At 52.0% G+C, this 24698-nt stretch overlaps 1 protein-coding gene across 1 annotated transcript in view; it reads right to left on the bottom strand.

Moving 5' to 3' along the window:
* The window catches only part of Col5a1 (collagen type V alpha 1 chain), a 152375-nt gene that overhangs the window by 76701 nt on the left and 50976 nt on the right, over positions 1-24698 (bottom strand). The window contains exons 5-12 of the mRNA XM_059262197.1: positions 10011-10142; positions 8745-8876; positions 8000-8230; positions 7105-7284; positions 6524-6580; positions 1494-1535; positions 1252-1314; positions 75-149 (exon numbers count right to left, since the gene is read on the bottom strand). Of these exons, the coding sequence (XP_059118180.1) occupies positions 75-149; positions 1252-1314; positions 1494-1535; positions 6524-6580; positions 7105-7284; positions 8000-8230; positions 8745-8876; positions 10011-10142 (912 nt within the window). The remainder of the gene's footprint in view (positions 1-74; positions 150-1251; positions 1315-1493; positions 1536-6523; positions 6581-7104; positions 7285-7999; positions 8231-8744; positions 8877-10010; positions 10143-24698) is intronic.

Raw genomic sequence — 24698 nt, 5'->3', positions numbered from 1 at the left:
GCACAGATCGCTGCACCTACCCCTTCCAGGCCCTGCCCGCTGCACCCCCCTCAGCCCCAGTTAACAGCACTCACCGGCAGCATGAGCATGGTGCCTGGGGGACCGGGCAAGCCGTCAGCCCCAGGAAGACCTGGGCGCCCAGGGGGACCCTACAGGCAGACAGGGAAGAAAACTGGTCAGAGAGACAAGAGGACAGAGCTGAGCAGCAGAAAAAAGGCTAGCAAGCACAGAGCAGCGCAAGACTCCGCAACAGGAAATGTTCTAGAAACCCAGAGAAAGAAGCAACATGATAGGGGGCTGTGGACCCAGGACCCCTCCCAGTCTTCCCTGTATCTACCTAACTTTACCATTTATCCAGAGTTGCTTAAACCACCATGATATCCTCAACCACTGCCTGGAAGAGGCCATAGCCAGCTGAACATACTACATGACATCCTTCCATGAGACCACACCATCATCTGCCTTTCTACTTCCTGCTTAAACACCTTACTGTGCTGGGCCAAGAATCAGCTCCAGGGACAAATGCCTGTCCTTAACACATGAACATCCTCGTCTACAACTTGGCTGTCTGATTATTAGTGATGACATTCATTAGATGACCAGGCAAAAAAGGAAAGAAGGGAGGAGGGGAGGGAGGGAGGCAGGGAGGGAGGGAGAGAGGGAGGGACGGAGGGAAGAAGGAAGGAAGGAAGGAAGGAAGGAAGGAAGGAAGGAAGGAAGGAAGGAAGGAAGGAAGGAAAACTCACGGGCTGCAGTACTCTGACTCACCACCAAGTGTCGGTAAGGAGCTCATGGCCCAGGGCATGGCTCACATCCCACCCAGAACAAACTTCCCAGCCAGTGGCTTGATTTCTAATAAGAGGGGCTAACGTGAGAACTAATGGAGGCTCCAGGTCATTAGCTGCCTGTGAGACACAGAAGCACCAGGGTCCTCCGAGCTTGTCATACTCATGTAGGGCCACTGCCGAGGGCTGCCTGCTGGCTGCCTCTGGACCCAGGTTGGTTCTTAAACTCCTGCCACAGGGCCAGATGAGAGTCAACTCCATAAAGATCTGAGGGGGGTGACACTGGATGGCCCTGGGGAGAGGGGCAATTTGAGGAAGTAGTAGATGTTCTTAGTGTCATTTCTACACTGAAAAACAATACAGGAGGCAAAGCAGGATAGAGAGAGGAAGAACCAAAGCAAGAGGAAGAAGGATGCACAGACAACCCCACAGAGCATATGGTCTTGGACCTAAACTGGCTTCTTACTCTTTCTCCAGGGTCGCCCACTTGGCCAGTAGGACCCGTAGTTCCTGGTGGTCCTGGAAGACCCTGGAATTGAAAATCAAGTCAAGACGGGGTTTCAGATATGGCCTCAGGGCAAAGACCTTCCAGTTAAGTGAGAACAGAAGAGGGGCCAGGGAAGTCCCAGGCCCCGGTATCTGCAGAAGTGGGGAGATCCCCCCTCAGTGCCTCCCACAGGTCAGAGGGCAATAGAACCAGACACTCACAGCCGGGCCTTCAGGGCCTGGGGGCCCCTCTATCAGCATGCCCTGCAGAGAGGAGGAGAAGAGGACATCTGAGATCAAGGGCCCAGCCCAGCCCAGCCGCCGAGCTGGTGGAAAACATTCTAGATTTACAACAGTCAACCGAGGGGTCAGTTAGTCCTTATAGGGCTGACTCACGGGCAGTGGCCTGTGGTGGGGAACACTCTCCCCATCTTCGCATTCCACAGGCTCTCCTCAAACACAACTTTGACAAGAGCACCACAATTCGCCAGGATGAGAGAAACGGCCCCAACTACTACTCCTGTCTTCTGCCTCTACCTGAAGAGTATCCAGCTACCCAAGGGGTAGAACAGACCCCAGAACCAGGCACCCAGACGGACTGACGAAGGCTGAGGACAAGGAACTACGTGGGCTGAGGGTAGTCAGGACACACCCAGCCCCTCCTCCCAAGTGCCCAGCGCTCTGCTGAAGTCACCTGACCCACAACTGCCTTCTTCCCATCATTCCTGAACAGAGGTTTCATCTTGTCTCCTGCTCTCACTGTGTCCAACCCCAAAGGGGATAAGGCCTCCTGTTGCCTATTGGCCCTGTCTTGAAAGAAGGGCTTTTCTGCTCCGGGATCTGCATTTCTGGGTGCCCCCTTCATAAAGCACCACTCAGACTTCTCTTGATCTCCCTATCACCACCCACCCACCCACCCAGAACGATCTGAGTCCCATGCACACTTTAGGAGAATCTGTGCTGGGAGGGTGGGGTGGGGATCTACACACAGGCCTGCAGCTGGTACCCAGAGTCTGGGGCAGACTGGGGTAGCTGTAGGACCTTGTCATGACACTTGCATGCTGTACAGGCTAGGCAGGTGTGAGACATGCATAGATATGTCTCCCCGTTGGTTCTCAAGACTGCAGGAATAATGGAGGGAGTGGCTGGAGCCCTTGGCCTTGAGCCAGGTCCCTTTCTAGTCTCCCAGCCAAAGGAAATAGGAAGGGCTATTCTGCTGAGATAATGGATGCCATCATGCCTCCTATATGTCTTTGAAAGTACATGACTCTCTTCTCAAACCTGGGCTTCGCTCTGACAAGCGAAAAGACCTACTCAAGTGGAGGTGTGAGACCTGAAAGGCTGGTCACCATGGCCAAGGAGGTGGGGATGAGACACAGCTGACCAAGGGCTGCAAAGTACCCCACCACACAAGCCTTATCCACCCTGCCTCTGAGGGTTCCTGGTCGCTGGGAAGCTATACGCCATGTTTACACAGATGCGCTAGGAGAAATATTTGTGCGTGCGATGTACACAGAGAACTCATCCAAGCGGCTCATCTTCCCACTTCCCGTTTCCCCTGACAGGCAGCTGGGAGGACTCAGAAGTGGAGAAGGGATTAAGGGAACCACTGGCCCTGGCAGGGCCCAGGAGACAGCAGCTGTCTTTCCAGACACACACACTGTTGTTCTGTGGAGCGGGGGCAGCATCGCAGGATCTCACAGGAGGCAAGCCCCGGATCACCCCAGGTCAGAATAAAAAGGAAGGCATGTGGCTAGAGGAACCAGTCCCTGGTCCCATGGCCTTCCAAGACATGCTGGCCCTACCCTGCACCTCACCACCCCACCCATCTCCTAATGCACTGGGGCTCAGAACTACAGGAGAAGGTCTCTGTAGCTGACAGGGCTTATTCACTAGCGGTCTATCAGAAATAAACTCAGCTACGCTCACTAACCCCCACCACAGCCACACACACACTGACCCAGGTTCACACAAAGAAAGGCTGTGACACGGGGTGGCAGATTGAGCTCTTTACTGTGTATACATACGTCGGGTATGTCAAAGCATCATGCTTGAGGGCTGGAGAGATGGCTCAGTTAATAAAGTGTGCAACCATGAGAACCTGAGTCTGGGTCCCAGTATCCATATAAAAGCTAGGCTTGGTGGTGTGCACCCGTAACTGGAGACAGGTCTAGACCATTGCTGAGCTCTCCACCACCTTACCTCCAGGGGAACCCTCTTCAGGATACTGAGGGCACCTGCACATACATGGCAGACACTTTAGACATGGTTAAAAATAAAATTAATCTTAAAAAAGAATAAATTGGAGATCAATTGAGGAAAACAATTGACATCTACCTTTGGCCTCTGCATGTATGTACACCCTCCCACAGGCATACACAGCACATATCTATACCAAAGTGTACCTACACACAATAATAATAATAAAAATAAGCCATACTGTTTTGTTATCTTAAATACATATGGCTAAACAAGAACCAGAAATAAAAGATCTCAGACTTGGCCAAACTGAAGACAGTTGTTTACTTTGCAGTGAGAAAAGATCTTGCTCTGTAGCCTAGGCTAGCTCGGAGCTCAGATCCTCCTGCCTCAACCTCCCAGGTGCTGGTATCATAAGCGTGTGCTATCACTCCCAGCTCTCAAACCCATCCTTAACGGAGATCCATCCATCTGCTAAGCAGAACAAACTAGAAGCAATGACGGACTGGGGCCGGAGCTCACTTGGTAAAGCCTAGCATGCACAAAGCCTGGGCTTGAACTCCAGCACTGTAGGAACTAGGTATGGTTCATAATCCCAGGATTAGGAGTTCAAGGTCATCCTAAACTACTTAGCAAGTAAGCCTGGGCTACTTGAGACATGGTCTCAAAAAACAAACAAACAAACAAAAAAACCAAAAAAAACAAAAAGCAATGATAAACCAGGAAGGCAGAGTGGAGTGGGTGGCATCATCGCCCCACCAGGTGAGAGGCATCAACTCAGCACTTACTGGTCCTTGAGCCCATTGTAGGCTGGCGCCAAGGATATTGCTGGGTCTGCCCCGTATCCACCAAGTCAGATCTGTCCTTTTACGGAGCCCCTTGTCTTGAGGATAAATTAGAGGAGCTAAAACCTGAGCAGGGAAGGCCAGTCCTGTCCTCCTGGATGCAGGGGATGGACTGTAACCCCATTCTGTTGAAAATCCATTCTGTGGGACAGGTGTTGGGGAGAGGGGATAGCAGCCGCCCCCACACGGAGCAGGGTATGCACCGCCAGTCCCCAAGGCCTCCATCTGTTTATGTATAGCTAAGACTCTGAGGACATCTGGCGGCGCTCCAGGTTGACAATTCCAAATGTTTACACCATCTCTCCGTGGGGACTTGCCAAAGGCCCTGTGGACACTCTGAGGAAGCTGGGAAGAAGCGAGCATCAGGCGGGGGTGGGGGTCCTTCTGTAACTGCCTCCAGATGGCTTGTGCTGTTCCCAGAGAAGAGGAGCTGGATCGTCTAGAGACGAGTGTCCCTTGGACTGCCTGTGCATCCTCAGTGCTGTCTCTGAACCACCCTCGCCCACAGCCTTCTTCAGGGCAGCCCTCTAATGGGGCTCTCTCCGTGCCTCTTCTGTTTTCAGAACTGGGGTGCCAACTCCACACACAATAAGCTTAAGTAAGCCTGTTTAAAGGTACCACCCAACCACTTCTGAAGCTGAAGACCAGCCTTGAGGCCCACAGAGCCTTGGGTACCTGCCTTTTCTGGGATCTCACTGCCCTACTCAGGAAAGATGCCCCTTTTAATGAAGCATCAGGGACTGGGTCAAGGGGCTGCAATGGCTGACCATGTCCTCCACCTGGGGCCAAGTCCAGTTGAGGTGGTACCTTAAGGAGGTCCAGCTAACAGAGAGGCCATCAGTGTTGCAGCCTCCCCCTGGCACAGAGTGGAGCAAGCCTCAGGCATGTGCCAGGAGGTAAGTCTGCCCTGGTCCCTTGAGATGCTCCTCTTTAGGACTAGCCTCCTGTGAACATGAACTTGGGTTGAGATTTCCAATGGAGTTGAGCAAGGGGTCCCCAAGTTGGGCTACCCCCATGCTCTGCACGCTTTCCCTTTGTTCCCTGAGCCTATAGCTTCAGATAAGAGTTGTCTTCTTTGGATCCACAGAGCAGTCTGGGAAGAGGGTACATGTCCTCGGGCTCAGTGCCAGGGGGAGCCAGGGGCATGAGCAGCAGGCAGAGCCCTTGGAACCAGCAGGAGGCTTTCTTCCAGGGCTTCCCTTGGCCAGGAAAGAGGCCAAGCCAGGGAGCTTGCCCTAGTCCACTGGCCTACTAAGCGCTGCCAAGCAAGGCTCTTCCCCTGCGTGAAGGTGGGGGCCCTATGAGGCTGGTTCTCTGTCCTAGGGAGCCCCAAGGTCATGTCATGAACTCAGCCCCAGGGAGTTGAGTCCTGGCGGTGGAACTGACAACTTCCCAGCCTTGCAATGCCAGGATGTAGGACAAGGGCTTCCTCCCTTGGGTACTCACAGGATATGCTAGGATGGATGACTCAGTGGCCAGCTCCCCTGGGCAAAGCCAATTCTGAGCCCACACTCCCATGTCTACCGAGCCCAGTTCAGCCAATTGCACAGCTTTCTGTTCTCAGGACCCAAACAGGCCACAGCACCTAGCAGGACAAGGACGCCCTCACCAAGGCCAGGAGGGGCATGGACTGCACACAGCCATACACTCTCTGCAGGTCCTTGTGCTAACTTACCTAGGATTCTATTGGCTAATGGCATGGGGATTTGCTCAGGGTTGGGGGGGTGTCCTACCTCAAAGCCACTTACACTCCCTTGACATGGCTTCAGATCTTTTCCGTTTCAATGGTAGCAGCAAATGGACTCAAATGGAGGCATAAAGGGCACAGAGAGGGGAGGTCCTTAACTAACTACCACCCTGCTACTGACACTAGGAGTTCCCCACCCAGCCTTGGTCCAGTCTCCCTCTCAAGGTCTGTGTCCCTTCTTCTCTCCGCAGAGGTGTTCTGACCCTCTGCCTTCTCTACAAGTACAGACACGTGTGATCTACACGTTGCCCACCACCTTGACCAAGCTCTAGAATATTCTTTCACTCCCAATTATCTGTGAATCAGAGGATGTAGAGGACATGGGGGTGGCTTCTTGAGTGGCCTGGTGGGCAGAGAGTGGAGACCCACAGTCCGATCACACCCTACAAGATGATCATGAGCTTAGCAGAGGACACCGCAGCTCACAGGCACAGTTTTTGCACACACATGTATGTCCTTACCGGCTCAATGATGGCTGGCTCTCCCTTTTGCCCTTTCTCACCTCGAGGTCCTCCAATCTGGGTGGCGGTGGAATGTGAGATTCCAGAGAGAAAGGACGGGGGGAGAGAAAGGGAACAAAAAGTCCATGTGACACAAAACTGGTGCAAAACCAGGGTGCCCCCTGCAGTTAGGCACTCCCCTCGTGTCCAAAAGCAGGATCACAAGCTGAAGCGGACCGCCCATCCCCACACCTGGCCATGCCTATATCAACACAGTCAGGCAATGAGGCACCTGATGGAAGTCAGAGAGGCCACTTCAGAGAATGAAGCTCAGTCAGGCATGGTGGCGCACGCCTTTAACCCCAGTGCTTGCTTGGGAGGCAGAGGCAGATGGATCTATATGCACATCAGGCCAGTCTGGTCTACATAATGAATTTCAGGCTAGCCAAGGCTACACAGTGAGATCCTGTCTCTAATTAATTAAAAGAGAAGAATGAAGCCGCATGGCAACCGTGGCCACTCTTACCACCCTCAGACTTCTGGAAGTGCTGTCCCTTCCCACTGCCCAGATGCCCCTGAGCAGCGGAGCCTGGGTCTCTTACCCCCTCATAGATGGTATCCTGGTTAGCCGGCATGCCTGGCCCTATCTCTGATGGGGAGCCGTTAGAGTCGGAGTCGGGGTCGAAGTATGGGTCATAGTAGTTTTCGTCTAGATTCTTAATGGTTTCCTCGGTGAACTCAACGCCCAGGTCATCCTTCCCTTCCCCTGGAGACGGAGCTGGCTGCAGATGAAGGGACAGAAGTGGCAGGGTCACTCAGGGAGGCTGACCAGCTGACATGCAGACTTTGCCTGGCAGGCCCTGAGTCCAGCTATTTTTGCTGCACATATAACAACCAGTGGCCCCAGAACAGAACAGTTAGAGCTAAAGGCCATGAGGGATTCCACGAAGGAAGACAAGTGGTCTCCACAGCCTTTCTGCTGCACACCTCCCAGCCACCATGGGGATGGGTCCCCAAACTGCCCAAGACACCGTAACAAGCTAGGGCAGGGAGAAACAGCAGTGCCCCTCAGAACTGCACCCCATCCCCGGGGAGGTCTGCACTCAGCTGGCGCTTACAGCTTGCACCCTGGAAACTGAGGTTCTTCCCAATAGTGAAGAACACAATGCCCCATGAGGGTTACTCCGTGATGTCACGGATGGTACTCCTGTAACCAAAACCTACAGTGTTATCTGAGCCACCCTGAGAATGAGAATTCAGAGCCCAACAAAGCTAATCTACCTGTTTTTCAGGGGAAACTGAAATAAACTCAAAAAGCCAATGGCTTCCAAATCATACTCAACCCCACTACAGGGAACTTGGGAGCCAGGATATGGGGGGTGTGGGTGATGAAGGCCACCCAAGGAAGTAGGTGCTCAGCAGCGACCAGAGCCATGGCCTTTGCCCCTTCCCCACCCCTGCCCCTAGTTCAAGGCATAAAGAAAGGGAGGCAATTACGTTGGAGCTGTTGGCGGTAACGCTGGTGCTAGTGGGGATCTCGGCCCCTGAGTCGGGGTTGGTGGGCTGGTCAGGGTTCTCTACACCCTCGCCGTAGCCAAGGTCTTCGTAAGGGGAGGGAGTGTAGTAGTCGTCAGTGGGGAAGTAGTCATAGTCCCCAATTCCTGGGTCCTCCTCCTTGCCGGTAGTGTCAGGCACTGTAGGGGCTTCTGGTGGAGGCTGGGTCTGTTCCTGGGGGCAGAGGATAGAAAGAGGCAGTCAGGGTACCTGGATCCAGGATTGTCTAGGCATCCATCCTAGCATTCCTTTAGTAGGAGAGTGATCAGCAGCCGAGTGTGGATGTGAAGTTCACCCAAGGCCTGTGGACTTGGGTTCAGGGCCCTCAATCTCTGGAAGGCAGAGAAAATGAGGGAGGCGGCCACTGCGTGAATACACCAGGTACCAAGAGTGGCGTGAGTAGATGGAGGCCCACGCAGTGACACCAGGAAAGGTCCAAACCACAGCTTAAGCTTCCATATGTGCGTGGGTGGCAGCGGGGGCGGGGGAGGTGGCGGACAGGGGGGCGAGAGGGGGCGTGTCTCACCCTGTAGCCCAGGCTGGCCTAGAACTCATGATTGTCCTGCCTCAGCTTCCCAAGAGCTAGGATTATGGGCATGTGTTCATAGCCTCTGGCTGTCTGCCCTCCCCTGCTCCATGGCCCGAGGAACCACGAACCTCCCCAGCCCAGTCCCAGTCCAGCTCAGACCTCAGGAACCTCCGTGGTTTCTCTGGCGGCTTCCACTGGCTTCTGCGTGGGGGCAGGCTCCTTCCCTGGGTCTTCAGGGTCTTCATAATACGGGTACTCATAGTAATAGGTCTCACCGTCTCCTTCTGGGTACTGAAGTCAATGGTGCCCATATGAAGAAGGAAATGGACATATTACAGGGCAGCCTGACAAACTCCTTGCCCTGGCTCAGGTGGGAAATCAGATGTCATAAGGCATTGCCCAGTCCCAAGGGTCCCTGGACAGGGCTATTCCCTCAGCCACTCCCTGAGGAGCTGAACAAGACCCAGAAGCCCAACATGGGGATAGGCAACCCCACACTCTCCTGAGAGGTCAGCAAAAGTGGAGCCCTAAAAGTGGTTACATCTGACCCCTAGGAATCAGTGTCAGGACAAAGTGTGATTTCTGTGGGCCACAGCCATTAGCCACCAAACTTGACCTTCAACCCCAAAACATGGGTACCCAGCAGGAGGGATTTATAGTCACAAGCAGGCATTCTGCCCTCAAATACAAATCAGGGACCTGGTGGGGGCTGGCCTCAGACCTCCATCCAACACCATCTCAGGCTATGTGGGGGTGTGGCCTAGGCCAGGGAACCCGACTGCCCATGAAAGCCCCCACCTACTCTGACCAGCAGTGAAAGAGGAGGGATGGAGAAGTACAGATTGAGATGCAAAGATACTCAGAGAAGCAAGAGACCAGCCCAGCCAGAGAACTCCAAGTAAAATGAATAAGGTGTTGCTAGAGGAAGGCATAGGAAGGTGAGGAGAGTGACCCAGCAACCGGAGTGGGAAGTGGGGAGAAGGGCAAAGGGGCAGACATGGCTGTCCTTCAGAGTTGCTGCTGCTGTGGGACTCAGGGCGCCGACCACTATACCACAGGGCTGAGCATGCCCTATTGCAGAACTTCAGGTGCCCATGAGGGAATGGACTGAGCTCTGGAGAACAGGTGAGGCCCAGCCTAGGGGTAAAGGGCACCTCTCTGCATCCATCTAGGGATGTGTGTGGAGGGTTAAAGGACGTAGCTGCTGATGACACTCCCTTGAGAGACTCCATCATGGCGGGGGCGGTGTAGCTGCTCCGCGGTAAAGTGGATCAGACATCACACACTGCTTCCCCTACGGTTTGTTTAAAACTCAAACTCGGTCCTGCAGCTTCCACAGTCCTTTATAATCCCAATCCTGCTGGCTCTGCACCATCCTGGGGTTTGACTGTACTCCCACCATGAACCCAGCCAGAGGTAACTCACGTATTCATCTGGGTTAGGGTCCTGTGACTGAGGTGTGTCAGGGACCGCGGTGTCACAGTCGGGGCTGTAGTGCTCACAGTAATCATAGGCAGCCCGGTGGTCAGAGACAAAGAGCAACTGTTGGATGTCACCCTACAAAAGGACAAAAGCTCATGAGTAAGCAGCACAGGTACTCATAGGGATCTGGGGGACCCAGGAGACCCAGCCTGATGCTTTGGGCCAGAGAGCAGCCCAGGAAAGACCTTGAGACGAGATGTCCTCAGGGAAACACTTCCTCTCAGCAGATGCTGCTCTGAAGAACTACTTAAGCTAGGCTGGCCCATCTAGGGATTAACCCATTCATCTCCCCATCTATCTGTTCACCCACACATTCATCTACCCAACCATCTATTTACCCACTCCCCTTTCCATCCATCCATTATCTAAGCATACATTTATTCTCTTACCTACCCATCTGCTCACTTACATTTTTATCCATCCATTCATCCATCTATCCAACTCACCCGTCCATTCATCTGTCTTTCTGTTCATCCATCTATCTACCTATCCATCAGTTCACCTACCCATCCACTCATCATCCATGTACTTATCCACCCACCTATCTATTCATCTACCCTTCCATTAATTATCCCTCCACCTATTCCCACATTCACCCACCCACCCATCTACTTACCCATCCATTCATCCATCCATCCATCCACTAACCACCCACCCATCTATTTATCCATTCTTTTATCCAACAATCCACTCAGTTGTCCATCCAATCATCCATCCATCAATCCACTAATCACCCACCCATCTATTTATCCATCCTTCCATCCAACAATCCACTCAATCATCCATCCATCCTTCCATCCATCCATCCACCCATCCATACATCTATGCATCTATTCATCTACCCTACAATGCATCATCTATCTACCAAATACCTGTTGCACACTTGTCAGGTTGGTGCTCACAACTACTGCAATTACAAAGCATAAATGCTTCTGCCCTAGATTTGGGAGGGCATGTGCCTGTCTCCATCAGTCTCCGGTACCAATGGGTATTTCTTTAAGATACATTGTTTGCTTTTTCATTGAGTTAAACACAGAACTATATGACCTAGCAGTTCCAACCCTGGAAACTAGGACAAACACTTAAATAAACTTCCCCAAATCAGTTCACCCATAAAGTAAAGAGGGACTCACTCGGGCCAATACACATACATATAGTCTCATAGCAGTATTGTCAATGGCCCCAGACGTGGGAGCACCACATGTCCATCCAAAAACGGCAAATAATTGGAATGCAATAATGAATGCCACAAGTACAAGTCACAGCCCAGATGACCCCACACAGCTGATGCTGGAACTTGCCAGCTGGTCAGAAGACACCTGCTCACAGAGCAGCCAAGCTCACAGAATCGTGTACTCCACTTCTCTCCTATTACGATATGTGGACAGAGAAGAAATGAAGAGTCCACAGAGGCTGCAGCACGATGTGCAGACACCCTCCTGGCAACAGCAAGGGCCAGCTTAAGGCAGGGGCTGGGTCTTCCCAGCCAATCAGAATTTACTGGTGACAGTGACCAGGAGTAAGCATTTCCACTCGCTGAGCACAGGGTGAAGAAGCTGCTCATGGCCTCCCATTGTGGCCATCACAGTATGTCTATCAGCCCCCATTCGGTGGCCCAAGAAAGTAAGGCTCAGAGTCCAACAGCAGGTGAGGCAGGGCCTGTTAAGGTGTCTCACGAAGTTCAGTGACTTCCTCCTTCTGGGCTCAGGGATGGGGGAGAAGGTGTGAGAACATTTTAGCATGTTGAAGGCCACACTGGAGAGGGTACAATAAGCAGAGGTGACCGAGTGCTGTGCCAGGTGTCAAGTTCTCTGTACCTGGAGCCCATCCTGTCACACAATGTTACCACCAAGCACTACAGTGGAATGTATTACACTATACTGGAATATAACATGTAATATATTCCAGTTAAGGACAGGGCTGATCTTCTTTGGAATTTTCTGTCAGTGGACTGCAAGGACAAGGCCTGGGTACCATATGGAAAACAGCAGTCTCTTGGGTTTATTTTGGATTTTCTCTCCATCCCAGGCAGAAGTGTTATCCGCCTGGTTTCCAAAGCCCCTGCATGGGCTGTGTGCTCAATAGCATCTCTGCCTTTCCAGCTGGGCTCTGCAGCCCTAGTGGACCGCAGTGCTGAGTCCCTGTGGCATGACAAGTCACCCATAGTGTGGAAGGAGGGGACCGCCAAGCTCACCTCAATGATTGCTCTTCTCTCCGAAGACCCTGATAAGGACATTGTGGAGTTCTGACCAAAGCAGAGCAGGTTTCAGTGCCAACCTCTGCCACCAGTTCAGAGTTTGAGGGGAGGCAGGGAAGGGTGCAGGGACACCAGCTTTCAGCGGCACAGGGGCAGAGTGTTCTCCACACAGACAGTGAGGTCTGAAAAACCATCCCACTCTGTCACTCTTCAGCTGTGTGGCCTGGAGCCTGTCTGAGATTTGCTATCTCTCAGTGAAAATTGAGCACGAAATAAACAATATCCACTTCTCATGACACTGTGGAGCTGTCGTCCTCCAGGCAAACTGGTGTAACCAAGGTGCTCAATAACAAATCTTGGGATCACTGAAAGGTGACTGCAAGAGAAAAGCCCTAAGGGGACAGCAGGATAGAGAATTCCAGGGGGCAGGGGCCAGCAGAGGACTCAGATAGGACAAGAACAAACATGGGGTGGCAGTGAGAAGGCACAGCCATCAGACACTTCTGACACATGAGCCAGGATCGGACCACAGGAGTCAATAGCAAAGCCACAGGGCCACAAGGAGGGGCTCAGAGGGACTCAACAGTAAAGAGTGAGCACCCAAGAAGGGAAGGAAATATTAGACACATTTCTGTGGTTACAACGGGTGACATACCCAGCTCTTTCTCACTGATCTCCTCACCCGTCCACCCATCCATCCAAGCACTTCATCTGTTTATCCAATCATCCATGCAACCATGAATGCCCTCCATCCATTGATGCACATTATTCCTATGTCCATCCATCCTTTCATTCATCCATTTATTAATGCCATCTATCCATCCAGCTATCATTCTTGCAGATCATGTCTATCCACCCATCCATGCCATCCATCTACCTATCCGTCCATCCATGTACCCACCCATGCGTCCATCCATTAACCTGCTCACGCAATGGCCATCTGGCACCTGCTGAGTTCCGGCCACTGTCACACACTGCAGGTGCCGCTCTGACGCCAAACAGCTACACAGTGGTGCCCACATTCTGTCAGCACCACAGACTGCCCTTGTGCTTTCCTGATGATATCACATCCCTTCAAGACCATGTGATCATTGAGCGTCTGTTGGCACCCTATTTCTGGCTAGAATCTCAGGACTACCTCTGGTCCTGCACCCACAGTTAGGCTGTGCTCTGAGAGGAAAGTGGCCTTCTTGCCCAATCCCTGCTTTTCGTTAGGTGGAGTACGAACCTTTGTCTGGAGATCCCAGAGCCAAGAGATCTAGGTGTGGCCCTCCTATCTACTGGGGCATAGCAAGATGGGATGGGTGTGTCACTGGAAGTCACTGAGTGTGGGCCCACGGAAGGCTTCCTAGGATCCTCCAGAGAAGGAGGGTGTGGACATCTTGTGATCTAGGACAGGGTCCTTCACCTCCAGTTTCTGTCTCTGAGAGGAAGCTGGCCTAGAATTGGGCTGAAGTGGGAGTGCTCACGGACAGAACCAAAACCAGCCTCTCTGAACCCTGGAGGCTTAGTCTGAAAACCCCAAGTAATGAGCAAAGGATTCAGAGTACCCTCAACCAGGCCCGAGTCTGTTTGGATGGCTGTGTAGGGTGGCCTCTAGTGTGACCTGTAAGTGGTCCTTTCCTCCAGGTGCCATCACAGTGACTAGACCCCAAACCCTGACCTCTGTGGAAAAGGAGGGGCAGACATTTCTTCCTAAGGTCTGCTTAGTGCCCTAGGCACTGAGGCCCATTCACTCATGTGACTGTGGCTCAGGAGAGGTCCCTGGCCCTGAGAGTATTCTAGCTTCCTCTCCATTTCTGATAAAGCACTCTGACAAAAACAAATTAGGGAGGGACAGACTTATTTGGCTTACACTTCCAGGTCACAGCCCAGGATTGAGTGAGTTCAGGACAGGAACCTGAAGACAGACCTATTTGCTATTCCATGAGGCATTACCTCTAAACAGAGATCTCACTCACTGCTGGAAGTACAGCAGAACCCATGGAGGAGGATGCTGGCTGGCTCACTCACAAGTACATGCTCAGATAGTTTGTTGTTTGCTTTTTTTTTTTTTTTTAAGAGTTTCTCTGTGTAGTCTTGGCTGTCCTGGAACTCACTCTGTAGACCAGTGTGGTGGTATTGTGTTCCCCAAAATATTGTGCACCGTAATAAACTTATCTGGGGTCAGAGAACAGAACAACCATTAGATACAGAGGCCAGAAAATGGAGGCACTGACACCTTTAATCCTAGCACTCCAGAGGCAGAAATCCGTCTAGATCTCTGTGAGTTCAAGGCCACATTGGAAACAGCCAGGCATGGTGACACACGCCTTTAATCCCAGAAAGTGAGCCTTTAATCCCAGGAAGTGATAGCAGGAAGCAGAAAGGTATATAAGGCATGAAGACCAGGAACTAGAGCTGGTTAAGCTTTCAGGCTTCTAGCAGCAGTTCAGCTGAGATCCATTTGGATGAGGACTCAGAGGCTTCCAGATTGAGGAAACAGGATCACCTGAGGAATTGGCGAGGTGAGGAAGCTGTGGCTTGTTCTGCTTCTCTGATCTTCCAGCATTCACCCCAATATCTGGCTCCAGGTTTTTTTTTTTTATTAATAAGAACTTTTAAGATTCATACTACAGACCAGGCTGGCCTTGAACTCAGAGATCCACCTGCCTCTGCCAACTGAGTGCTGGAATTAAAGGCGTGTGTCACCACCGCCTGGCTCAGCCAGCTTTCTTAGACACCCAGGACAACATACCTATAGAACAGAATAATCCAACCTGGGCCAGACTGACTCTATTATATCAATTAACAATTAAGAATATGCACCACAGACATGGCCCGCAGGCCAAGCTGATGTGAGTATCTTCATTGAGACTCCCTCCTCAGGTGACTTGAGGCTGCGTCAAGTTGACAATCGAAACTAACTAGGACATTGAGCTCCAGAGGTAGCCCATAAGCCCATGCCGATGACTACCAGCTGAACCCCCATACCTGGCCCCACCTCGGCAGACAAACTCCTGTTCAGACTGCAGACAGAAAAGCATTCTTCCCTGCAGCAAGCAGGACAGCTACTGCCTCGTTCGTACCTACAAAGAGCTGCACGCCGCCACTCCATATCACCACAATACTGCTATGCCCCGGAGCCCAGGCTCCTACCAGAAGCTGAGGCAGGACAGTTGTGCAAGAGGCAGCTGGGGGTAGGGTGGCCTAGCTCACGCTTGACCCCTGGGGGTTAAGGGGCAAGGACAGGGGCTTCTTCCTCCCTTAGGGCAGCCGTGGACTTGAGCCCACAAGGGGATGTGGGAGTCAGAGAATAGACGCACAAAACTGCCTGCTTCTGCTTGACGTTCTGCAGCCTCCGCTGCAGCAAATGGGGGCGGGGCATAGAGGGGTCCCAACGATCCCCTCTCAGTTTTTACATAGTACCTCTTCCCCTACCAACATCCAGTCCAGATGCTTCTCTCTAATGCCCATGACTCCTCCCCACCTTCTCTGAGGCCAGCAGAGGTGAGAACCGCCCTGGCTCCCCCTCTTCCACACGTGTCCCTCCTAGGATGTTGGAGGCCTGTGTTTTAAACTCCCACAGATGAGAGCCTCGTGGCAGAAAGGTGCAGGAAAACCACACCTTTTCATTAAGCAACACGACCTCTAGCTCATATTTCATCCAATTCAAATAAAATATTTTCTCTTTCAGTCGACAGCTTGGCATGTAAACAAATGCTTTCCAAACACACTTGGTGGGAGGAAGAGACGCCTTTGTGGGGCGGTGTACACTGGGAGTCTTTGGGGTCTAGCAGCTGACACATTGTGAGGTCACTGTCTCTTACAGGCTCTGCCTCCTCAGGAACCTCAAGCTCTTCAGGCAGAGTTGTGTCTCGCACATCTCTGCAATCCAGCTTAGTGGTCAAGAGAGCAGGCCCGGAGGAAGGTGGCTCACTGTCACTGAGTGTGGGGACACACCACCACCTACACACTACATGACAACTTGTTCCAAGGCTGGAGAAAGGGCTCCAGCAACTGACACAAAGCCCCATGTTCCTGTGTGCCTACTCTGGAACCCAAGCTAAGCTGGCTTCAGCTCAGTCAGGTGTCCAGCCTGGATGTGGAATGCAATCAACCCAGGCTGGGTAAGGAATACCTGCTTTCCGAACCTTGTCCATCTCCAAGCCCTACAGGGAGCCAGCTTCACTCTATACCTGATCCTGGTCCAGGGTGCCTCCGGCCCATCTAGCTTTTCTTTACTGCATGTGAGAAGAGGGGAGAAAAGCCTCAAATGCCCAGTGCCCAGCAAGACTACCAAAAGACAAGGAGCTTTCTGTAGGGCAGGAGGACAGGATTGTAGGACAGGGGCTCTACTTCACAACTGTTTCTGCTCCCCAGCTGTGTGAGCCTCAGACTGGGGCTGGGAGGACAGGGTGAGGGTACTGTGATTCCATTATAGTCCCCTCCCAGACCTTGTGAGAACTGGGAGAAGAGGAGCAGGAGCAAGAGAAATGCAGAAAACCCAACCTGGGCTCTGAGAAGACCCCACCTCCATCCTGGGCTGCCTCTGACCTGGGGCTACCACACGGCCTCAGACTGAGCTAGGGCCTGGCGTCCAATCTCTCAGCCAACTTCTTCGGGTAGCTATCAGATGAAAATCAGACCAAAGAGGGTGCTGGGAGTGGGGGTGTCATGAGGAATGCAGGGACTGTGCTAAGGCACTCCTCTAGACCCATTGCCAACCTGGTAAAAACGCAATGATGACTGGTTAGCAGAGTGCTTGTCTAGCATGCACAAAAGCCCTGGGTCCAATCCCTAGCACTATGTAACTGAGTCACGGCATCACCACACTTACATCTCAGCACTAGAGAGGTAATAGATAGCAAGAGGATTAGAAGTTCAAGATCATCCTTGGCTACACAGCAAATTGGAGGCCAGCCTGGGCTACATGAGAACCTGTCTCAAATAAATAAATAAATACATCACAGTGGATGGAGGGCAGATAGCAGTTTTGTACCCAAGAACACACATGTCCTGCTCAGAAATCCAGGTCCTCTAGAAGTCTCTGATGGTGTGGGTCTGGAGAGGCTGGGCTTGGTGGAGTTGGGAGGTAGAGGTGACAAGGACAGGTCCTGCCTCTGCAACTTCAATGGTATCCCAGAGGGCAAGGGTGCTCCGCTTCATCCTCCTGGGAGCTCAGGAATGCTTCTGGGTGGATCTGATACATCCAGCCTCTCTTTGGGCTAGGCACATTGGGTGGGAGTCCCAGCAGGGTGTAGCTGTACTAACCCACCTTGAGACCTTATAGGATGTCCCCAGTAGCCTCACTCCCCTGTGGACCAGCCAGCTCTGCAGGAAGCTCAGAGGGCTTTATTGGAGGCTCAGCCTCTCTGGATTCCCCTGTCACATCGGATGCAGCCTCAGCAAGCTTTCTAGAAGTCACTGCCTGTGGCCTAAGTGACAGAAGTCTGGAAGCCCCAGGTACATAAACTACTTATTAAAGTCAAGCCTAGGGCTGGAGAGAGGGCTGTCATTAAGAGAACTTGTTACTTTCACGGAGGACCTGGGTTCAACTCCCAGCATCCACGTGGCGGCTCATAACCACCATAACTCCAACACCTTCTTCTAACCTCCATGGGCATGAAGTACACATATATACATGCAGGCAAAACATTCATACATATAAAATAAAATAAATCTTAAAAACAAAAACCAATGGCCAGAGTCTCACATTGAGAACATCTTAGCAATGTTTCACCGGAGAGATCCAGGCTCCTTGCAACAGCCCTGAATCTCACAATGGCCTCTTTACAGCATGGGCGAGGGAGAAATACAGGCCCTAAACATGCAGGGCTTGCCCCCCCCCAAGGCCTCCTCAGGACCTAGCAGTAGCCAGCAGGGGTGGAGGCAGGAAGCTAGAACCTGGGCTGGCAGGGCTCATAACCTCACCCACAGCTTGAGACCACCCGGAAAGGTCTCAGGTCCACAGTCCAGAAGGACACTCCTGGCTTCTCAATGTAGGCAGGAAGTTGTAATTGCTCATGGGCAGCACTCTGGAGGCACTGGGGTGCTACAAGGAAGTCAGCACCAGCTGTCCTTCCAGAGGTGGGCTCTGGCTGCAGGTACTCATGAACAACTGGCTGAATTTCGGGATTGGGCCATAGGCTCTCTCCAGAGAGCTAGGCTCTCTGCTCCTGCATGGAGCCACTGGTTATCCAGTCTCACTGAGGCTCCCTTAATGTCATGTCTTATTGCTAACTGTTCCCAGCACACACACCCCAGAGATGCAAGGATGGCAGACACAACCCCCAGCTCCTTCAGACTTGACCCTTCTCCTACTTACATTCTGATGCAAACCATTCCACATACCCCCTTCTCCATGAGCATAACTCTGCCCAGAGAGGCAGAGGTCACGCACCAATGGGGTGGTGCCATGGAACACTCCAGCCCCGCCCTCTAGCCTGCCAGGAAGGGGTCTCAGTGCAGGAGTCTCATCTGCTGTCCTCTGCCTTCTGGGGATTTTCTCCATAGTCTGCTTTCCCAACACGACCATGAAGACAGACAGACAGACAGACAGACACACCACACACACACACACACACACACACACACACACACACACACACACACTGCAGGCCTCGTAGCAAAAGCTGAGGTTGTCTGGCATGTTTGTAGACAGGAGCACAGATTTTGTGTTCACGCATGGGTGTGGAGACTGTATGTTAGCTGTAGTGTATACCCGTGTGTGCACTGCTTTGTCTGTATGCATGTGCATGTCATAGAAGGGCCCTAGTGTACAGTAAGTGGCTGACCCTCAGGAGCACCGAGGTGAGTACCTGAGTGTCTGGGACACTGTTTCCTCCCTCAACTGCAGGTCATAGGCCCTCAAGAGCTATACTGAGACCACCACCACCACCACCACCACCACCACCCCACCCCCACCCCCATCCCCCGTCCCTCCCCCACATGATGTCCTGAGCTCACATCAGGAAAAGGCAACGTTGACTGAGCCTGCCTCAGACAAGGTCTTGTGTTGTCCACCAACCTTCTCTGGCCCACTCTGTCTCAGCAAAGGTGACCTTTTCCCCAGGCCTGACCCTACCCTATTCTCACACTTCCAAGTGATGGGATGGATGACTTCTTTCACATTTCTCTTCTACATGACACAGATGTGTGAACATGGAGAGATGAGACCACTGTCACAGGCCACCTAGCAAGGAGGCTGCCTGCACCCTTCCCAGCTCCCTAGAGCTGCTCCCCTTGGGGGATAAGGCCAGTGTCAAGCTATGCACACCACACTTAGGACACCCTCAAGCTGCTCAGTTACCCAGCAGGCTTATACACGGTGGGTAGCAGCCCAACCCACTCTTCTAAAACCCAAGGGCCAGGGCCAAGCCCTACCATTACTTCATTTAATTTCAAATGCCGCAACCCAGAACTGGCAGTCCCACACAGCCTGTCTATGGCAGCCCTAAATCACCTGAGGAGAAGAAGTGTCAGTGTTTGAATGCCACTTCTCTCATATAACAGCCTTTGCCTGCCCCTTTCCCCTTCCGCTCACAGGCTTACTTTCTGAGCCCCTACGGAGCTTCTAGAAGCTTCCACCCCATGCCCGTTGGGCATTACTGTTGTTCCAGTGTGCTGTGCTGACCATGCACCCATGTTGGCAGCATCAAGTGAGCGGTCCATTTTTCTGCAGAGGACAGGTCCATCCCTATTTGGACACAGTAGAGATCATGCTGTCCTTGGCGCTCACGGAGCCCGAAGCGTTTTGCTGAGCGAGTCAGTTGTGTCTCTGCCGATAATGAGATTTTAGCCAAGCTGCGTTGGGCCGAGGAAATTGCAAAGCTTTTGTTGGAGAGTCTGCAACCCTGGGGGCTATGCAGTGAACTCACATGCAGCAGAGAGCTTTGCAGTATGTCCACTGATAACAGGGGTCTCTCTCTGCTCCCCTTCCTTTGCATTCTTCCTTCTCCCTGAGGCATCCCCCACACCATGACTGCCATACCCGACCCTCACCCAATCCAAAGGGGGCTCTGCAGGGATCCACACAGATCACTGCTTAACTTACAGATTCCATCATCAAATTTTACCAATATTACCTCAAACAAGACTACAAACAGACAGGTGCAAACGAGTTGAGAAAACAAACCCTTCTTGTTCCAGGCTGCAAGAGAGGCAGCCCACAAGTGTACTAGCCAAACAAATCTTGAATGCCCACTCATACTCCCTGGCCATAAGCCATGCCCAGAACCATGCCCTAGACCTCTCCATCACCCATTCAAAACACACCTAGGCACCTGTGGCCTGGACAAGTTCCCAGGGTGCCTTGATTGTTGTCGCAGGTGGAGGAAGGTGGAACTGGAAGGTAACACTGCCAAGCTCTCCTGGGTTCCCATCTGAATCACGCTCAGTGATTTTAGGCACATTCCCAAACCACATCAGGCCACACTTCCCCATCTATGGGGATGGAAAGAGGACTGGCCTTGGCAGTCACCAAGGGAGGCCTCAGCCCAACTTCCTCAACTGGAGCAGAGCATGACCATGTTTCCAACAGCAGTGAAGGATCACAGAGCCAGGCCACATAGGCACATGCCAGGTACCCATAGGTACAGGACACACCCTGTCAACAAGCCAGGGGATTCTTCCACAGGCCCAGAGCAGAGCAACTGGGTGCCATGGGGCCTTTTCTGTCACTCCACGATGTCCTCAGAAGTTTCCTGTTGACAGATCACCCATCTGGGCTTTCTGGAGCCCACACGAGTCACATTTAAAACTTTGTTTTGGTATTATTGCTTATGAGCTACACAGGATGGAAACAAAAAATGTCTAAGCCAGTGGACTTATCGAGAATACACTGCTCTGTGGTTTTCAGTATGCCTGTGGAGATGGGCTGGGCTGTGTTTATAGGAGAGTTAAGGAAACAGCTTCAAAAATGTCTTCTTGCTGTCTTTCCCTAGATGCTATTAAGGGTGCATGGTATAAAGGCATCATGCAGGAAACATCTTAGAGCTGGGCCTGGAGAAAGAGATGGATGATCACCATCCTCATCACCACCACCATCACCACCACCAAGACTACCATCACCACCATCACAATCACCACTATCACTACCACCATTACCACCACCTTCACCGTCACCACCGCCATTACCACCAGCACCTTCACCATCATAACTGTCATCACCATCACCAAGACCACCATGACCACCACCACTACCACCAAGACCACCATCACCACCACTACCATCACCACCAAGACCACTATCACCACTACCATCACCATCATTACCACCAACACCTTCACCATCACCATTGCCACTAGCACCTTGACTATCGTCACCATCACTACCATCACCAAGACCATCATCACAAAGACCACTATTAATACTATCACTACCACTATTATTACCACTACCATCGTTATCAATACCACTAGTATTACTACTACCACCACCATTATCACCATCTAGATTAATATTACCACTACCATAATCACCAAGGTCATCACCACAATTATTACCACCACCACCACCAAGACTACCATCACCACCATTACTATCATCACTACCCCCATTACAACCATCACCACCAGCATCACCACACCTACCAACACACCACCACCACTCTTCCAGTCATGACCATGACTATCCCAATTGGCCGTCAATCCCTGGTGAAGGCTCACCATCATCTGAACACCCCTCTACAGCATGAAAGCCTGCAGGAGCATACATAGCTTTAATTCCTCCTTCTTCAAGTTCAGTGTTTCACACTCTACTAAGTCTAGGGACACGGGTGAATAACTCTATGTCATAACTGTTCATCTCCAGGGAGAAAAAACAACCCTTAGGCTTCCTTGGGACAACTTGCACAATTGGAAAAGGGGGTTCTTCCTGAGACATCCAGGAAGGCATGATGGAGGACAAAGATCAGAGCCTGGCTTTGGTCTCCTGACCCATCAGCACGGGATGTGTTGAGCCCAATGATGTGGGTGAGGCTACATGAAGAAGCCTACATGTTGACTTTGAGCCCGGGCTATGGGTATGGCCAAACCCAGACCCCACAGGATACCCGCACAAACCCTGCAGTCTCCTAACCATCTGTAGTGTGTGTGTGTGTGTATGTTTGCATGTGTGTGGGGGGGGGGGGAAATGTTGTCCTAGTTAGCTTCCTATTGCTGTGACAAAACATTCTGACCAAAAGCAATTGGGGAAGGAAAGGATTTTGTTTTTGTTTTGTTTTTGTTTTGTTGGTTGTTGTTGTTTTGGTTTACATGTCCCAATCACAGTCCATCACCAAGGGAAGTCCAGGTAGGAACTCAAGGCAGGAACCCAGAGGCAGAAACTGAAGCAGAGACCATGGAGGAACACTGCTTACTGGCTTGTTCCTCATGGCTTGCTCGGCCTGCCCTCTAGGGGTGGCAACACCCACAATGGGCTGGGCCATTTCACACCAATCATTATTCAAGAAAATGCCCCAAAGGCCCATCTGATGGAAGCATTTTTCATTTGAAGATCTCTCTTCCCAGCTGACCCTAGCTTGTGTCAAGTTGGCAAAAAAAAACCCTAACCAGAACAAATGTATAATATAGCTAATATTCATCATTAAGAGCGGAATGAAAGAACTTGTGATTGCCAATGGCAGTGTCTATCAACCCAATTAGGAGCACCTGGTGGATTACAGCCAATCAAATTGACATAGCCTGTGGGCTTCCTGTTACTCAAAAACTCTGGCATTGAGGAGCTTCAAAGGTGTCCATCCGTGTTTCTGAGAGCATGTTCCCAACACCCACGCAGTCAGCCATGGGAACTGAAGGACAGGACTTGGCCAAGCTCCCCATGGAGCCCCTGAATCAGTGCTCAGACACACTCACCCATCAACAGTTTGATAGCAGTTTCTAGGCTCTTACAGGTTCCTCTGCCACATGTTCCTCCTGTAAGGTGACATACTGCTCCTCTGCTCCCCTTACACGTGTCCCTGTCTGCCCTGGTCCCCTCCCTCAGTGACTTGGCACTGTGTGCCTCTGTGAAATGAGGACTAACTTCCTAGAGCTCCTTGGCCACAATGCTCTCAGGGGACCAGATCAGAATGTCCACTGCACGCCAGCCCAGCATGATGTCATTGGACAAGGCCTGACTTCCAACATAAGGTCGACCCTGTCTCCTGGGAGATGGCCACTGCTCACAGTTTCCATCAAATAAACCTGACACCCTCATGGGCCAGGCAAGCCTCAAGGGCTGAATCTCTATTCTGCTGCTAAGGGCCTCAGTACTGTGCCTTACTGGGTCTCCAGAAGCAGAGACCGCCCATCTGGTTACCTGCCAGCCAACAACTTAACTTGATGAATAACCCTATGTGGCCAGCTGCCAGCCACACACAGGCTGGTGCCAGCTCCTGCTCCCAACCCCAACTCTTCCTAAACCTGATCACTAGGGAATTGGAAGCCACTCAGGAGTGCCCAGTGCCTTACACTGAGGTGTGCATGCTCTGGAGGGTCTGGGGAAGCCCTTTCCAGGCTGCTTTAGAGACATGAGCTAAACGGAGCCCCCCTCCCAAAGCTATGTTTTAGTTCTAACCTTCAACTCCAGAGTATGACCTGACCAAAAATGGGCCTTACATGGATAGAGTTCAGTTGAGGGTTTTCAAGTGAGACCACTAGATTTAGGCTGAGCCTTGGGAGGAAATGTGACCTGCCCACACCTGGACCTTGGACTCGGAGCCTCCTAAATTAGAAGGACATAGGTTCTCCACTTTGCCACCACCTGTGACCATGTGTGGGTCAGCACCAGAAGAACCATCAGAAAAACTCTGCCCTTCCTGGGAAGTGCAAGCTACCAGAGAACAGGCAGAGTGAAGACACAGCCAGATGAAGTCTTGAGTCCACACTTGCTAGTGTTCTGGGGCCTCTCAAAGGACACATGGTGTGGCTAGGTAAATGGCTCCCTTGGCACACAGCATGAAGGCCTGAGTTCAAATCCCCAGAACCCATGTAAAGCCAGGCATGGTAGTGCCTATCTGTAATCCCAGTGTTCCTGCAGCAAGATGAGAGGCGGAGACAGAATCCCTGAGATCTTGTGGGTCAGCGCCCAAGTGTAGGAAACAGCAAACAATAGAGATCCGATCTCTACAAGGTAGAAGGAGAGGGTAAAGAACTGGGGTTGTCCTCTGACCTCCACATGTGCACCATGGCACGCACACTGGCACTCACACATACACACACACACACACACACACACACACACACACACACCACCATACACGAACACACAAAGGGGCACATGCTGAGGCCCACACCGTCTGCTGTAGCATAAGCATGATGGCCTGAGATGGCCAGAGGCAGCACCTTCACTAAGCCTGAGTGGAAGCCAGAAGGACAGGACTGGCTAAATGTGGGTCATGGTCCACAGCCAGACGGACAAGACCCCACACACACCCTGCTCACCCACCGAGGTGTGTTCCTTCCGTCTGCTG

This window comes from Peromyscus eremicus, chromosome 4, assembly GCF_949786415.1.
Source record: "Peromyscus eremicus chromosome 4, PerEre_H2_v1, whole genome shotgun sequence".
Lineage (NCBI taxonomy): Eukaryota > Metazoa > Chordata > Mammalia > Rodentia > Cricetidae > Peromyscus > Peromyscus eremicus.
Note: the sequence above shows the minus strand (reverse complement) of the source record. Positions and strands in the feature narration are given on the sequence as shown.